The following is a 17,605-nucleotide window of genomic DNA, read 5'->3' as shown; positions in this document are numbered from 1 at the left end:
TAAACACACTCCTAAACCTTGTGGACAGCCTTCCCAGAAGAGTTGAAGCTGTTATAGCTGCAAAGGGTGGACCGACGTCATATTGAACCCTATGGATTAGGAATGGGATGTCACTTAAGTTCATATGCGAGTCAAGGCAGGTGAGCGAATACTTTTGGCAATATAGTGTACATTGTCTTTACACATCACATGATCACAAGCATACTTAATATCTTTCTCTCTCTCTCTCTCTCTCTATCTTTCTCTGTCGAGCTATACATCCCACTCCCAAGTTCCCAGTGCTCAGAGTTTCTGGTGTGACCACTGGCTCCATCCCTGGTCAGAGTCTCTTCGCTTGGTGGTGCTCACTGACGCTGTGGATGGATCTGTGTGGACAGCTTGTGACCAGGAGACAGCTGTGGACAGAGCCACTTGGAGACTATCCCACCATCAAGGGTTGCTCATGAGGGATAAAATAGGGATAAAGTAGTAACTTTAATTTAAACTTCATATATAACTATTTTTTTTCTTCTCTGTTTCTCTACTTCTGTAAAGCTGCTTTGAGACAATGTCCATTGTTAACACCGTTAAACAAATAAATTGAATTGAATTGAACTGAACTGAATTGAATAGACAATCCTTCATGTTGGTATATAACTTATACAAGTGGAGAACTTTGGACGGTTCTGATGAAGAAAATCAGAGAAACCTATCATGAAATCTCAACAGCAGGAGTTACACAGAAAATATTACAAAAAAGAAATATTACTCTGACATTTTTCTTAAAAACATGCTTTATTTAACATCCTCTTTACTCCACTGTCAAACAAACAGGTTTCCATTTGACGATGGAGATTCACCATTTGTTTTTTTTTCTCCTTAAATAAACTTTATTTACAAATGCAATAATACTGATTTGACGAGCTGAACTCGACTACCTGGGACTCAAAACTCCAAACACTCTGCAAAGTGTACCAGGTGAGGATAACGCTGCCTTCCTCACACAAATAAAAGTGACATTAAACCGGACAAAAATGGCAATCTGTAACAAACACAGTGAGGCAAACCAGAACACTGTAGCACCTTGTCCAGAAGTCTGGAAGAAATATAAAATAATAAAGAAAATCAAAAGGAACAATCAAAAACATAGACTTTAGCGTGTGCACAAAAAAAAACGTAACAGGATGAACTGAAAATCCACTCGAACTCTAGGTTAGTGTTTTTAAATCTTTAAAAGAAATCAATGATCTTTCTACATGATCTACTCCATCACATTTTCTGCATTTGGATGTTACACACCTTGATATGTGCATATATTCTGAATAAAAGAATTACAACTGCTGTTTAATAAAAATCTGAACTGGAAGCCAACAATTTAAAATAAACCTAAACCCCAATACTGCATCTCAGATCTGAAAATCCGTCCATTACAAATGTTAAATTCATTTAAATACTTTCTGGCCACGTGATTAAACTGTATGTAACAATATTTCTGTATGTTTTCCACAACAACACGTCTGTATGTACCACAGTAAAAATCTCATCAGTCCCTTCAGGATTTCCTGATTTTGCGATCACAGAGTTTACAATTTGTCAAAATTACCTCCGATTTTTCCTCAGATTTGGGCCGAGACGAGTCATGTGACTTCATCACAACATGCATTCAGTCAAAGCTCTCCTCCATTCATGTGTGTGGAACATGAGTGCAGCTCTCATAGAAAGTCATTACACGTGTCTTCACTTGTAGGAGTTTAAAAGAAGAATCCTGTGATTGACATTTCAAGCAGTTTTCCACAAAAAAATCACAATTTGCATCACAAATTTTGGGGAAAAAAGCCAAAAATCAGGCACTTTTGGCCACAACTCTGTGTGAAATCCTGGAGGGACTGAGCAGTGGTATGGCGTGTCTGCTGGTGTTCTGAGCATCGCTGCATGTTTTCTCACTTCACAATCATGGACTTTTAACCATTGCAAGTTCATCTGGACATCAGACTTAAATTAGAACGTTCAAGTTGGAGAAACATGATTGTAACAATGCGCAATAAAACATCAGGACCTGTACATGATGCTGCTTCATGAAAAAGCATCCTGGGTTTATTTCCGGTTTAAAACGTCAATCAGCTGCAAACAACACAACGTCATCTTCATCATGGTGCATTCCAGCGCTCTCAGGTTTCAGCCTTGGCACTTGAGATGCTGCTGCAATGCGACACTCTCCACGTGCAGACTGCTGGAAGTTGGAGGGTTAAAGGAAGTAGGTCTCCATGCATGTTTTGTGAAAGTGGGCCAAATTTCTGAATCTGTCTCCATCAGCTGCTGTTATGGGAATATTCTGAAGAAGGTAGGGTGATCATACTGGGGGAAAAGTGACGGCCAAAACACACACTTTCTCTGACTCCAAAAAAATCCATCATTTCCATCTTTGTTGTGATTTTCAGTTTCCAGTCAGGTTCAAAAGCTGCTGAATGGAAACTCTGACCTCATCGCCTCAAAGCTGAGGCAACTCACGTCACTGTCACCCCCTGGTGGTGAAGCCCACGATGCACTCGGACTCGTCCTGACGCGGTGTGTTCAGCTCTGCATCGTCCTGCACTCATCTCATGTTTGGTAGCACAGACGCACATCTTAAAAGTCTCTTGTATTTTCTTTGTTTTCTATTTAAATAATTTTTATATAAAAATGTCTAAGAGAGAGAGAGAGAGAGAGAGAGAGAGAGGTCACTTCTCTAAGCAGAAGGTGATGATTATAAATTTTTGCGCTTGCCTGATGTAATGATTGGCCGAGCAAACTCCACAAAGTCGTCTATGAGGACGGGCCACGCCCCTGAAAGGAGAGAGAGAGAGAGATAGAGCGAGAGAGAGAAATGAGCAAGAGAGAGAGAGAGAGAGAGAGAGAGAGAGAGAGAGAGAGAGAGAGGGGAGAACGTAATTTTACATTAAAGTTTTGATCATCCAGCAGAATAATGAGCCGAGACCTACAGTCCCCTCCAAAAGTATTGGAACAGCAAGGCCAAGTCTATACACTGAAGATGTTTGGGTTTGAGATGAAAAGATGAACATGAGATCAGAATTTCAGCTTTCATTTACTGAGATTTACATGTAGATGTGTTAAACAACTTCAACATGGCTGAGAGGGGTGTACATCTTGTGGTTTGGTCTCGAAGGCTTCTTCAAACAGTGGTCTGTGGTACCTTCAGCCTGCTCTGTGGAGGTTGTTGGTGACGTCACTGACTGTTGTTCTTGGGTTTTACTTCTCACAGCTTTCACAATGTTTCTGTCATCAGCTGCTGCTGTTTCCATTGGCCAACGTGTTTGATGGCTGGTTGTTAGTACATCAGTGGTTTCTTGTTTTTTCAGGACATTCCTAATTGTTGTATTGGTTATACCCAGTACTTGTGCACTGACTGAAATATTTTCCCTCTTTTTTGCTCCAAAATGCTTACTTTCCTCCCAGAGACAGTTCTCTGGTCTTCATGTTGATTTATCTTTTTAACAACAAATGTAGTCTTCACAGGTGAAACCCAGAGCTCTAACCAAGAGTAGATATTCAGATCTGTTAACTATTTAAATAATCAATCTAACAGGACAAACAAGAGCTACAAGAAGCATCTGTCTATTGTGTATTCCAATATTTCTGATCACTTGCAAAAATCTTTGAGTTCAAACAAAAGGTGTCATGTTCTATGTTTTTTAACACGTCTAGATGTAAACATCAGGGAATGAAAGCTGTAGTTCTGATCTATCGTCTCATATTCATCTTTTGAACTGAAACCCAAATGTCTTCTGTAATAAATAATCAAACTAACTCATCTTACTGTTCCGATACTACTTCAATACTTTTCGTAAGCGACTCTTTCTATGGATGTAAATGGCTCAGCTCACCTTCCTCATCATAGTTGGACATATCATCTGCAATCATGTTTCCAAAGTCTAACAGAAGATTCCATGTGTCTTTAGGAATCGAGCGCTTGTGATGCTCCTGCATATCAGAGAAAAAAGATATTACATGCGAATTAATATGACGATATTAACATGTGAGCAGGCCTTGTGTTTGTATGTGTCTGTGTTGCTATAAACCGTTTTGTATAGCCATCTCCTTGAGTAAGCAGTATTATAGATGGTCTATGGCTTGTGTAATCAGTTACATTCTTTTGAATATTATAACATGAGTAATACTTTTTGTCTTTCCATATTTTTGGCACAGTTTTCTTTTTATTGTCTACTTACCAGCAGGAACGTGTTCCAGAGGTCCAGAAACTTGAAGCGGCCCGTCAGAACCAGGTTCCAGTAGGCCACAGCCATCTCTAAGTCTGAACGACAGACAGGATAGAGAGAGGAAAGTGAAGGACTAGAGTTTCGAGAGAAGACACTGAGATAAGAGAGTGGTCAGGCGGACAATGGCCTAGTGTGAAAGCCGTAAAGCTTACTGGAAAAACCCAGAATGCCAGTTTAGGGAACACACATCTCTGGAAAAACACCAGAACTGAGAGGGCTTCTATAATGAAATCAATTTTCCACTGTAAACAGCTGTGACAAACTCAATGTCTTGCAAACTAACCTGTACTGTTGTTGTTGTTGTTCTTTCGGCTGTTCCCTGTTCGGGGTCGCCACAGCGGACCATTTGGTCCGAGTGTGTAGATTTGGCACAGATTTTGCGTTGGATGCCTTTCCTGACGCAACCCTCCCATTTTATCCGGGCTTGGGACCAGCACTGAGAGCTAACTCTTCAGTGGCTGGGTTAGCACCCTGCCTGGGAATCGAACCTGTTAATGAGAGCACGGGATCCTGCTGCTGGACCTCCAGCAGGCTGCAAACTAACCTGTACTATTCAATTCAAATCAATCCAAATTAATTTGTATAACACTTCTAACAGTGGACAGTGTCACAAAGCAGCCATATGGAAATATAAAAAATCCAGATATAATGTTTAATTTACCCCCAAGATGTTCCCTGGTGGTCCAGCAGCAGGATCACTACCCAAGTTCGATTCCTGGGCAGGGAACCAACCTAGACACTGAGGGGTTAACTCTCAGTCCCGGTCCCAAAGCCCAGATAAAATGGGAGGGTTGTGTCAGAAAGGGCATCAGGCGTAAAACCTGTGTCAGAATCAAATATGCGTATCGGATAATCTGCTGTGGCGACCCTGAACACAGAGCAGCTGATGGACGACAACAACATCCCTAATAAGCAAGTCAGAGGTGACGATGGTGAGGAAAACCTCTCTGAGACTATATGAGGAAGAAAGCTTGACTTAAAAGGAAACCCATCCTCATCTAGGTGACACCAGAGAATGTGGTTATAAATCGTTTCTCTTCTATATGATCAAAAAATAGAGCGATTGTTTAACCAAGAACATTGTGAGCTACTTATAAATATGAGCTTCAGAGTTATTTCTGAATTCAGTGTGTCATTTCAAGTGTTACAGTAGATTTAAACTACTGAACTACACAGATATAGTGTAGTTATACTTCTTCCTAGGTAGCAGACATGCTGACCAGAGACTGATGAATAGAGATGGAAATAGTGTACTACCATACTTCCTGTAAACCTTAATGCTAGGTAAACAGTTATTCAGTCCATGTCCGCTGTGTTCAGTATTAACAGGAGCATTGTGTAAGAAATACCACCTCCACCATAAAACCCCAGAGAAACGTCACAAGTACTTGAGCAGGAGACACAGAGGTCTGGATCTGGAGTCATATGCACCATGTCATAACCCTACATTTAACATGTTCCTACATCGCCAGGGCTAATGTTATAACACACAGGAAATGCAGAACCTTGTGAAATAAATATACAATCTGTGTAAGGTGACTTTTACGTTCAAAAGTTATTATGATTAATATTTTGTAATCATTTTCAAGCCTGGGTCTAAATCAACATGCATTAACGATTCGCATTCAGAACAAATCTCTGTTCGATGAACATCGGAAAGTCATTACATATGTGTCTTCCCTGGTAGGAGATTAAAAGAAGAATCCTGTGCTTACAATTTCACCAATTCAAGCCGTTTTCAACAATTCAAGCAGCAAAAAATGCACAAAAATCTCTGGAAGTTGCATCACAATTTGTTTTTGGAAAAAGAAAAAGCTGCAGCAAAAATCAAGCCACAACAATCACAAACAAACAAACAAACAAACAAATAAAAATAAAATAAAATAAAATAAAAAAAAATAAAATAAAATAAAATAAAATAAAATAAAATAAAAAAAAATAAAAAATAAAATAAAATAAAATAAAAATCCTGGAAGGACTGAGATACCTAGCATCCTTCAGGATATTAAAGCTGTTCTTATGATTTACTTATAATGTATTTTTTAAATCAATAATTTCCTCTATAATTCAAATGCTATAAACTGTATGTCCATGGAAATTTTTACAGACTCATGAGAAAGTAAGTTTCAGACATTATTGTCTAATAAGCGTGTCCTTTGACTTACCTAAGCCTTTCTGGCCGGGATTCTTGGCAAAATTGAAAGTAAACTGATAGAAATCCTTAAACTTCCCAGAGTCTTTGAGCTCCTGTTCTAACCTGGGTAAGATGGCCTTCAGTTTATCAGGACTGTCACAGCTGGAGACACAGACACGAGCGAAGATCAGACTGTGAACTGGACATCACTAGAATTATGGGAAATGACACAGCCTTCTACTGATTAGCGTGAGGTTTAAAAAAAAAAAAAAAAAGTCTTACCCCAGCTCCAACATTCCATCCAGGAACTCTTTCCGGCTGAATTCGCACTGCGTCGCTGCCCGGAACTTCCAGGCCACCACCAGGATGCTCATGCTGGCTGGATCCAGAGTGAGATCATCACAGAACTGCTGGATCCCATCGATGCCAATTTTATTCTCATCCTGAGGGTCTGTGGAGGAGGATACAGAGGTTATTATTCAGGAGTTTGTGATGGCAGAAATAAACACATAGCAACCTCAACAATATTCGGGAGCTTGCAATTTTTCAAAATAAGCGCAGATTTGGGCCGAGATACACCATGTGACATCACAGCATTAAATTAAAGGTTTAATTGAAATTTAGCTATAATGAGCGAGCCAGAGGTGACGGTGTTGAGGAAAAACTCCCTGAGACGATATAAGGAAGAATGAAGAACCAGACTCAAAAGGGAACCTCATCCTCATCTGGTGGACACCAGAGAGTGTGATTCTAATTCATTTCCCTTCTATAACTCTGTACTGTAGAGTCGAAAAGTGCAATTACGTAACCAGGAAAATGATGGAGACCTGATCACAAAACTGATCGTATCAATTACAGTCTAAAGCCATCTTCATGGTGTCTCCATGGTCACTGGTATCTCAGGAGAAGCATGTGTGTCTTCACTGGTAGTAGTTGAAACGTTTTAAAACTCCACAAGTTGCACTGAAGAAAAAGCAAAATCAAGCATTTTTGGCCACAACAATTGCAAAAAAAGCTCAATTCTGACATATTTAACCATAAACACTACAGTGACATGAACATAAAATGGTTCAGGTTGGTTAAGGCTCCTAGTTACTAAGCAGAAGGGTTCAAGCCTCAGCTCTGCCAATGTGCCAGACCATTGAACAAGGCCCTTAACCCTCTCTGCTCCAGGAGCACTGGATCCTGTATCCTAACAAGCTGGGATATGTGAAGAAAAGAATCTCACTGTGCTGTAATGTACTGTATATGTGACTCATTTCTAAGTTTGAGGTCTAATAGAATCTCTGATCCTACATCGGCTGGGACAAACACAAACGTGGCGTACCTTTGTAGCGGTTATAAAGCTGCTCCAGCTTCTTGCGGTCCACTGTGGTTTTCATGGATTCCTTATAGTAGAGATCTGGGTTCTGGAAGTAGTTGTCTGTGGCCACTTCTAGTTTCCAGTCATTCTGTGTGAGGCAGTAGACGGCGGTCCTCTCGCCGGCCTGAGTGAAGGACATGAACTGACGAACCTTCTCTTTCTGTGATGATTTCAGCTTATGCTGTGGGGTAAACACACACACACACACACACACACACAGGACTGATGAGTCACATTTCTACAGTAATAAATCTGAGAGGTGGCATGAATGAGATTCCCACTGATCTTCACTGACTAAATGCTGATTGATGCTTTCATATCATGTCATATTACACATGTTGTACAAAAGGACATTATCAACATTTACATTATTTACTGTCCAGTGTCATCCAGATGAGGATGAGGTTCCCTTCTGAGTCTCCCGTCACCTCATGCTTGCTCAATAGGGATAAATGTTAGAGATAAATAGTAACTTAACTTTAAACTTTATCATTTTTTCTATGTTTCTATATAAAGCTGCTTTGAGACAATGTCCATTGTTAAAAGCACTATACAAAATAAATTGAACAGAATGTGCCATTTAATAAAATATCATAGTTGTCTATTTGGGAAGTGTTGGATTGATCAGCGATCAAATATATGATACTTCCATGTGAATGCAATTCCGTGTTTCACTACATGCGGGAATTCGACATAAGGACATGATTTCCCGACATCAACAATAGGGACATGATCGCTGGAGTGTCGACATAAAGAGGCGTCAGTTAAGAGGGATTTCTATTCTGCAGGTTCCTGTGTAGGAGAAATGTGTGTATGCTTGCTCTGGAAGCCTCCTCTAGCCACGGTTTCACTGAGTAACTTGAACGAATAATTTTGTCTGTAAAAATGGCTGCACGTTTCGGTGTTTTCGAATCCTCCAACACTGGCTTCTTATTTAGCTGAACAAGAAAACGAAGAATGTCCCAATTCCAATTCTGACACCGTTATACACCGATCAGCCATAACATTCAAACCACCTGCGTAATATTGTGTCGGTTCTCCTTGTGCCTCCAAAACAGGTCTGACCCAGACATGAACTCCAAAAGAGCTCTGAAGGTGTGCTGTGGTATCTGGCACCAAGAAATTAGCAGAAGATCCTTTAAGTCCTGTAAGTTGTGAGGTGGAACCTCCATGGATCATACTTGTTTGTCCAGAACATCCCACAGATGCTCGATCTGACTGAGATCTGGGGAATCTGTAGGCCAAATCAACACCCTGAACTCTGAGTCATGTTTCTCACACTATTCCTGAAAGAGGCCACTGACATTAGGGAGTACTGTTACCATGAAGGTGTGTACATGGTCTGCAACAATGTTTAGGTAGGTTATATGTGTCAAAGTAACACCTATATGAATGCCTGGACTCAAGTTTTCCCAGCAGAACATTGCTCAGAGCATCACACTTCCTAGGTCGGCTTTCCTTCTTCCCACAGAACAGCCCAGAAGACATGCTGTTTTGGAGATGCTCTGTCAACGTCACAAAGATCTTTACACTTGCCCATTTTTCCTGTTTCCAACACATCAAATGACTGTTCACTTTCTGCCTAATACAGTATTTCTCTTGATGAGTGCCACTGAAATTGAAATAATCTACGTTCTTCACTTCACCTGTCAGCGGTTTGAATGTCATGGCTGATGGGTGTAAAAGTGTTGAGTGTTGGTCCAAAAGCTAACACTGCCCTGATCGTGACCTTCTCTCCCTGAACAAGACGACAGCATTTTTTCCAACAAGTCCTGATACAGATCCTGTAACACAGCGAAGGCTCCAGACAAACATCAACTGCTTTTTCTTAATAGTAACATCAGACATAACTTCTGAAGTAATAAACAGGAATGCATGTTGTGGAGAGCGTGAAGTCACTGAGGCAGACAATGTCAGATCCGCAACACTTACAAACTGTACACACAACTTAGAAGATGCTTCTTCTTCAGTGCCCTACCTTAACACGGACAGGTATATTTCGCCCTTTCAGTACTTGCATGCGTGTGAGCTCTGATGCAACACGGTTACATAAAACTACGAATTCATCAGTCCGATATTATCCGATATTAAAGCCAGACTGGAATATTGATCAGATCAGACTTTTCCAGTCCACGAACATACGATTTTGACTTCCACATGTTGGAAAGAAGACACACTTCATGTTTGCTGCCTCTGTGTGTGTTGTGAGAAAGTGGTACAAGATGAGAAGCAGTGTATGAACAGTACAGACGGTATAAAATACACACTATTCATTGGACAGGTGTGCTATTTTTTGATGACACTTGATGATGATGATGATGATGATGATGAATGGCACCATCATCATCATCATCATCATCATCACAGGATTAACCAATAAACACACACGTGATGATCGAGATGTCTGAATGCTCGGGATTAATGTAGGATACAGATCAACTGGATCTGCTGTCACAATACCAACAAACTGACCTTACACTTCTCGTCCATCGCCACACACACACACACACACACACACACTTGGCCAATACGACACGGTCGGAGGACAACTCCCTTAAAATACAAAAACCCTCCTCTTACACGGACGTGTAAAATAATATGAAATAACATCCCTGCACCTCCCTCTCTCTCTCCCTGTCTGTCTCTCCCTCTTTCTCTGTCCCTGTCCGGATATAAAGTTTGTGTTTACCGGTATTTGTTTTCTACCTTACCTACCATTTTTATCTCCCCGCTGTTTGACCAACTTGATAGGCAACAGCCCTCAGTGCGCATGCGCGGGACTCTGCCGGGCTTGCGCTAGAGAACGTAGCGATGACGTCAGGAGTGGGAGTTGTATTTTTTTATTTTTATTTTTTTTATTCCCAAAATACATAGTTAATAACATTTTTTTAAAACAACAAATATAACATTTAAAAGAAATATCTGTTACGTTTAACAAATCGGGACTAAAATAAATAAAGCTCGTTTAGATGAATCTCCAAAAGATATAAAAATGTATTTATAATACTGAACTAACGTTAATATTTATATCAATAATTAATTAACAGCTAATAATTAATTAATTAACTAAATAACAACTGTTGCTATGGGAGTAACTAGCGCTCGTGGGCGCGAGGGGAAGGGCGTAAAACTACATGGCCCACAATGCACTTCTGCCCCTCGTTCGTTCAGATTTGTTTCGGAAGTGAAAAATGTATCTCGCTAACTAAATTATGTCTCAGACGCACGCATGCGCGTTTTCAACAGGTGACGTCAATTTAGTCCAGCGCGTCTGGAAAGTTTAAGGAAAGGGAAATCTGTTCATGATAAACCTTGAAGAAAGCTAGCCAGCTAGCGTTAGCATGAGTTGAGTCCTTCAGTTAAACTCGCATTTAACAGACAAACTAACACTGTGGCGCACGTGAGCTTAGCGGGGGTCCTCGAGATAGTAAAGTTAAAGGCTAAAGGCTCTCGGAATGTATTCTTTTAGCAAGTTTGCACCACACGGATTTGTCATTGGGGAAGCAGAGATTCTAACCTACCTGTGGGAATGGGGGGGGCACATTGACGTGTAGCGCCAGCGAGCTAAGCTACGTCCGTGCTACCTTCACGTGCGCCCACGGTTTTAATGATAAGCGTACTGATAAAAGTACTTTTAGCTGAGTTATGACTAACTTCTGCCACGTTGTATAAACGAATAGATTTAGTCATAGACGATATTTAACAGTTCGTTTCTATAAATAGCTTTTGCAGTATTCACTTATTTATAAATAATTCTAGACACACTATAAACGATTGGATGCGTTTTGAACGTATTTACAATGTTAAAAGTGACGAGATGCATGTTAAAAATAGTCCATCATCAAAATAGATGAAAAGTCCTGCAATACATCGTCAAAAACGTTAGTGGTGCACTGTTTCTGAACCCCCCCAAAAAATAAATAATGTGCTAATACGATTTACCGACTGGGAAACAGTTACAATCCCAGGAGCACGTGAAGGTATCACGACTGCCGCAAACCGGTCTGTGGGTGAACGCGAAGCAGCCGCTCAGGTTCAGCTTCAGGTTCAGAGTAGTTTAGTATGTGGCGGCTGGAGAGGGGCGGAATCACAAGAGCCCGATTGTTTCCTTCATTTACTGAGGAGCACAGGGCTGCCGAGACGACCTACACAAATTCTCCAAGGTATGTTTCTTACCTTTGTTTTATTTCCGTCGCCGATCGTTTTCTTCTATCTCGAGTTTCAGAGGTGAGGTCAGTCTTACTTGGACAGCTGATGCTGCCTTCATCTGATCACCGGGTTTGTGTCCAGAAACTCAGATGTTGGGAATGGACAGTTTAGGCAGGACACGGGGTAATTATGTACGTGTTTGCCCAAGCTTGGAGCAGATATCCTTCCAGGTAAGCAGAAGGACATCTCAGATATCTGGGCTTCCCATGAGTCACGTGTATGCTTCCCATGGATATAGTAAAGTCTGTCAACTAAAGAGTTTAGAGAGAGAGAGAGAGAGAGAGAGAGAGAGAGAGAGCGCATTTATGAATCAGTAAAAGAGTTGCTTTTTTTGGTTTTGACGTTGCTGTTTTTTTCCATAACACACCTCCACTATCATTTAATTGTATAAACTACATCTAACGTTCAAACTCCCTTCCATTCAATTCTTGTCAGTTCTAACTCTAGCCAATAGAATTGATGATGAATTCTAATAGATATGGCTCTCTAATGAGCATAAAAATATGAGGGAAGAACTCTGGAGAGGAACCAGACTCGAAAGGGAACCTGTTCTCTTCCGGATAGCAGGATTATAAATCATGACACTTATCTAGTTGTTTGTTCAAACAGCCGTGTGTGTGTGTGTGTGTGTGAGAGAGAGAGAGAGAGAGAGACGAGTACAATGACACTTGAAGAGAAATGAAAGTGTTTAAGTCATGTTTCTGACTGTATCTTTACTCTGCCCTATCCATTACAGGGAGCCTTGTTAGGTTTGTTTGGACATCCACTAGAGTACCTGTTTTTTGACCACAGGACTGCTGTTGGTTGGAGAGTGTAGTACGATGAATTGTTTCTCAACCCACTGAGGTGTTTGAAAGTTAGAGCAAGATATAACAAACGTGAGAATTATGTCTGCTCACTGCTGGTCCTTTTCCATTCATGACTGTGATTGCATTCCACAGTTAAAATTGCCTCTATGTATCTTGCTTAGCACGCCAGATTAAGATGGTTTGGACATGTTCAGAGGAGGGAGAGTGAGTATATTGGTAGGAGAATGTTGGACATGGAGCTGCCAGGCAGGAGGCAAAGAGGAAGGCCAAAGAGGAGGTATATGGATGTAATAAATGAGGATATGAAGCTAGTGGGTGCTGAGGATGCAGAAGATAGGGATAGGTGGAGAGAGACGATTCGCTGTGGCGACCCCTGAAGGGAAAAGCCGAAAGAAGATGATGTCTTGCTTTGCACGTTAACGCCCTTCTGGATTTCTAAAAACTTTTTGTGTGATTGTTTGATTGTTTCTATACAGTGCTATTACTGCCCAGATTTTTGTTTTAATGGCTTTGTTTGCGCAGCTCAGCAGCTGCTCAGCCCCACCTGAGTGAGCTCGCTTTAGTCACCTGTTTCATTGCAGGATGTTTGTTTAACCCATGGTTTCTTCTCTGCTTTAAATGTATTCTCTAGTTCTTTTTATGGAGCAGATCAAGCATAAATAAAGGAAGTCTGTCTCAATGTCCATCCATTTTTTGTACCGTTTATCCCAACACATGTCTGGAGGAAACCGGAGTACCCAGAGGAAACCTCCATAGCACGGGGAGATCATGTGCACACAGAGCAGAGGAGGGAATCAAACCCGTGACCCTGGATGTGCTAACCTCTTCTCAAATTCTTTTGCCTAAATGTGTGCCAGGTCATATAAGCTGACTTGCTGATCTGGTTAAAGACACTGTCCAATTTACTGTAATCTATAAAAATAGATGAATATAATGAGGTGGCTTTCTTTCCTTAGTGCATTTGGTTTCATTCTACCTCTGTCTGCCAAAGGAAGATGGCATAATACACCAAACGTCTTTACTAATCGACTGAACTTCTAACATTCGACTTTTTGCCAAGCTTTGCTTCTAAGTACCCATGGAAGAGGGTGTAACACAGTTCCTGTAGTTTATTTCTTTTTTTTCTATCCTCTCTAGCTGAAGCAACCAGCCAGCTGAATGCAAACCCTGTACACTCTGCTGTGTCTGGGCCTGGTGGGGGCGCTGCAACCAGCTGAGCGCCTGACCCGAAAAGCCATTCAGCTCCATCGTGGCAGGGGAATGGCGTCTTCCGGCGGGCATCGCTGGGTGGCTGAGAACTGCCGCCGCCTCTCGAGCCTCCTGCGACAGAAGAACGCCGCCGTCCGGAAGCTTGAGGCAGCAGCTGCAGCGGCGCTGCGTGACCAGACGCTCTCGGATGCTGAGCGACTCTTCCAGGTGCACACGCTGGAGGTGTTCCAGAAGGAGCTGAATGAGAGCGAGCGTTCCCTGTTTGAGGCTGTGCTCGGTCTTCAACGTGTGCTGAAAGGTGACTTCGGTGACGTGGCGAACATGAAGGAAAGCAGCCGCCAGAGGCTTGAAGCCCTCAGGGAGGCCGCCATTAAGGTGAGGCCAAATCAAATCAAAATCTTGATTTAAGACCTGAGTTATTGAGAGAAAAGGCTTTTAGGTCTTGAATGTGTCTTTAGTTTCTTCCTAAACCTGTTTGACTTTGTATTAAAGCGGCAATTTGCAAAGTTTAGCATTATTTCAAAGATAACTTGGATGTCTGTGATTTCACATCGCTACAGTTTTACTTTCTGGTGTCTTTTTAAAATATTTTTCTGACCCTGAAATTAGCTCCACCTCCAGCCAGAGCAATACTGCTTATCGTTCCTTTCTCCTTAAAAGGCAGATCACAAATCAGTGTAGTTTTAATGGAGGAGGAAGTGATTGCTGAGGTGAAGGAGAATCAGAAGAAGGCAATTTATTCTTTTGTTATTAGCTTATGGCCCTGTAATGTGGTTGTAATGGGCAGGACTGATATAATCCTGTTTCCATAGCAGCACCAAGAAGCCATGGTGTTTTCCTGAGGTGCTGGAGCTATTTTTGCATTGAGAAGATCTATTCTAATCAGTGAAGGACAGCACACAATGTGTCTAGAGAGAACATCACCTACTGTGTGTTACGAGGGGGAAACGGTTTGCTTTAGTCAACAGTGTTAAATGCTTTGCTTGAACCACCAGCACCAAGTATAACATTCCAGCACTGAAGTTCAATTGAAATAAATTTTATTTGTTAACAACAGGCATCGTTACGAACCAGCTTTACCGAAACATCTATGTAGATCTAGACCTCTTATGAGTAAGTCATGAAATGTGACAAGAACTAGACTCGAGCGAGAACTGGGCCTCATGTGATTAATGTCTTTCTGGACAGGAAGAGCAGGAGTATGTGGAGCTGGTGGCAGCTGAGAAACACCAGCAGGAGGCACTGAAGGTGGCTCAGGCACGAAATAAGACCCTGTCCATGCTGGACGAGATTCTTGAGGACGTCAGGAAAGCTGCCGACCGCCTGGAAGAGGAGATCGAGGATCACGTCTTTGACAACAACAAGCAGGTCAGGTGTCAGACCGTCTTCTATAGAATATCGCTCATATAAATACTTTTGTTATATAAAATAAATACTTTCATCATATAAAATAATTTTCTTTGCTTGGGTCTTTCTGTTTGCCTTTCCGTCTTCAATTATTCTGTCTATCAGATGAAGGGGGTCAACGTGGAGGCAGTCCTGAGGGTGGAGGAAGATGAAGAGGACAACAAGAGGAAGAATTTGTCGTGGCAAGTAGCAGAAGGTGACCTGGGATTGAGCATGCTCATTGATTCACAGAACAACCAGTATGTACTGACCAAACCCCGGGATTCTACCATTCCACGTGCTGACCACCACTTCATCAAGGTTAGTGCTCAGCCTAACTCAGCTCTTCAGTCAGAGCACCTGGCCTGTCACTATGACCTCACTAATTCCTGCCCACTAGTCATCTATCACATGGCACCAAACGGAGAGACTGAGGGCTCATATGTGCTTCCTCTCAGACATGGCTCCTTAAACTGATCTTCATTCTACGTCTCAGGCAAGCTGAACACTCGGAGGATCTGAATATCTGCCTTCTTCCACATACACCAGCTCACAATCAAGCATGAGAGGCCAATGTTTATATGATTGACAGGGAAGAGAGCAGAGGCATTTTGCTGATTAATTTTTCATAACAGCAGATCTGACAGCAGTATTGTTTGTACTGTAACATTCATTTTACTGTTTCTTGTATGTTATTATTTCTATTAAAAACTGCTTAGAGTACGTATCTAAGACTAAAAATGAACCAAATTTAAAAATATGTAAATTATTTAGCAAAGAAAAATGTATTATACAGTCCTGTCTAAAAGGACTGAAAAATTGAAAAGGTGAGACCTTTTTTTAATGAAGTATAAATATGATGAATATGAGACAATAGAATTATTATCTAGACGTGTTAAACAACGTGTTAAACAACGTGTTAAACAACATGGCACCTTTTGTTTGAATCCACCCAAGTGATCAAACATAATGGAGCATGTGACTGATAGAAGATTCTTGTTGCTCAGGTGTTATCCTGTTATGTTGGTTGTTTAAATAATATATAACTCTTGATGTCTGATCTACTCGTCTTTCTGTCTGCGGGGCAAAAAGCAAGCTATTCGACTTGCGTGGCTGCTTCTGGAACATTCTCACTACTGTTTATTGATGATGATGGTGGCAGCAAAATGAATTCAGAAGTCTACAGAAGCATTCTGTACTGCCAGTTTACTGAGAAATACATCTCTATCATGCACCAAGACAGCAACGCAAACCACGGAAAATACTTCATCAGGGGAAATAATCAGAAGGTTTAATACTGTCCGAGTCAATCACCAGACCTGGACCCAACAGAGCAGCATTTGACCTCCTGAAGAGGAGACTGAATGGAGACCACCCAACAAAACAAACGAGAAACTGAAAAATAGCTGCGTTAAAAGCCTAGCAAAGCAGTGGTTGTTCCAATAATTTTGCATACACAGAAATTGGGTGCCATGTTCTAAGTTGTTTAACAGATCTATCAGCAAATGGAAGCTGAAATTCTGATCTGTCGTCTCATATCCACCTGCCGAGCTCAGACCCATAGGTTTTCCGGGAGCTTGTTGTTCCAATACTTTTGGAGGGGACTGTAAGTGGCAATAGAATACATTCCATAATTATAAACTTAATTGATGATGAACTTAATCCTTGACAAATGTTCTGTGGTAAATGAGGAATATACAGAAACAGGATGTTCAACCTTGGGGTGATAAATGTAACCTGTAATCACTCCACCCTATTATTGATTAGTTTCCTATAACATCATGACCAAAATTGTGTTTGTTCCTGATATACATAAGAATATGTCAAACACCGATCAGGAATAACATTATGACCACCTGCCTAATATTGTGTTACTGCCCCTTTTGCTGCTTAAACAGCCCTGACCCGTCCTGCACTGTGTATTCTGACACCTTTCTATCAGAACCAGCATTAACTTCTTCAGCAATTTGAGCAAGAGTAGCTGGTCTGTTGGATCGGATCACACGGACCAGCCTTCGCTCCCGTGCATCAATGAGCCTTGGCCGCTAATGACCCTGACTCTGGTTCTCCACTGTTCCTTCCTTGGACCACACAGACAAAAGTCACAAACCCATCCAATTGAATACCAAGAACAATTCTTAAACCTAAAGTACAGATTCCCTCTCCATACCTTTATTTATACAGATGGGTCAAAAGCAAACAGGGGTGTCTCAGCAGTAATAGTAGCAGGACGACACCAGCA

General features: G+C 41.4%; 2 protein-coding genes across 6 annotated transcripts in view; one reads left to right on the top strand and one right to left on the bottom strand.

Annotated features, from left to right (window-relative positions):
* Positions 1 to 731: 731 nt before the first annotated feature.
* On the bottom strand, positions 732 to 12,095 carry dcun1d2b (DCN1, defective in cullin neddylation 1, domain containing 2b). Of its 5 annotated transcripts, none has more exons than XM_058380344.1 (7): positions 10,466 to 10,625; positions 7,715 to 7,931; positions 6,670 to 6,838; positions 6,419 to 6,549; positions 4,206 to 4,288; positions 3,861 to 3,957; positions 732 to 2,802 (listed from the first exon to the last, which is right to left on the bottom strand). In XM_058380344.1, the coding sequence occupies exons 1-7, from the start codon at positions 10,520 to 10,522 to the stop codon at positions 2,723 to 2,725; spliced, it is 834 nt and encodes a 277-aa protein (XP_058236327.1). In that variant the 5' UTR covers positions 10,523 to 10,625; the 3' UTR covers positions 732 to 2,722. The 5 variants fall into 5 exon arrangements, with proteins under 5 accessions (XP_058236327.1, XP_058236329.1, XP_058236331.1 ...); XM_058380346.1 differs by lacking the exon at positions 10,466 to 10,625 and adding an exon at positions 11,927 to 12,095 and having other exon boundaries at positions 733 to 2,802; XM_058380348.1 differs by lacking the exon at positions 10,466 to 10,625 and adding an exon at positions 11,272 to 11,402 and having other exon boundaries at positions 733 to 2,802.
* Positions 10,947 to 17,605, top strand: part of tmco3 (transmembrane and coiled-coil domains 3) — a 19,400-nt gene continuing 12,741 nt past the window's right edge. The window contains exons 1-4 of the mRNA XM_058380343.1: positions 10,947 to 11,913; positions 13,906 to 14,352; positions 15,166 to 15,345; positions 15,490 to 15,684. Coding sequence (XP_058236326.1) covers positions 13,927 to 14,352; positions 15,166 to 15,345; positions 15,490 to 15,684 — 801 coding nt within the window. The 5' untranslated portion in view covers positions 10,947 to 11,913; positions 13,906 to 13,926. The remainder of the gene's footprint in view (positions 11,914 to 13,905; positions 14,353 to 15,165; positions 15,346 to 15,489; positions 15,685 to 17,605) is intronic.

Source organism: Hemibagrus wyckioides, linkage group LG26 (genome assembly GCF_019097595.1).
Source record: "Hemibagrus wyckioides isolate EC202008001 linkage group LG26, SWU_Hwy_1.0, whole genome shotgun sequence".
NCBI classification, from domain to species: Eukaryota; Metazoa; Chordata; class Actinopteri; order Siluriformes; family Bagridae; genus Hemibagrus; species Hemibagrus wyckioides.
The sequence above is the reverse complement of the archived record's forward strand: the minus strand, read 5'-3'. Positions and strand labels throughout refer to the sequence as shown.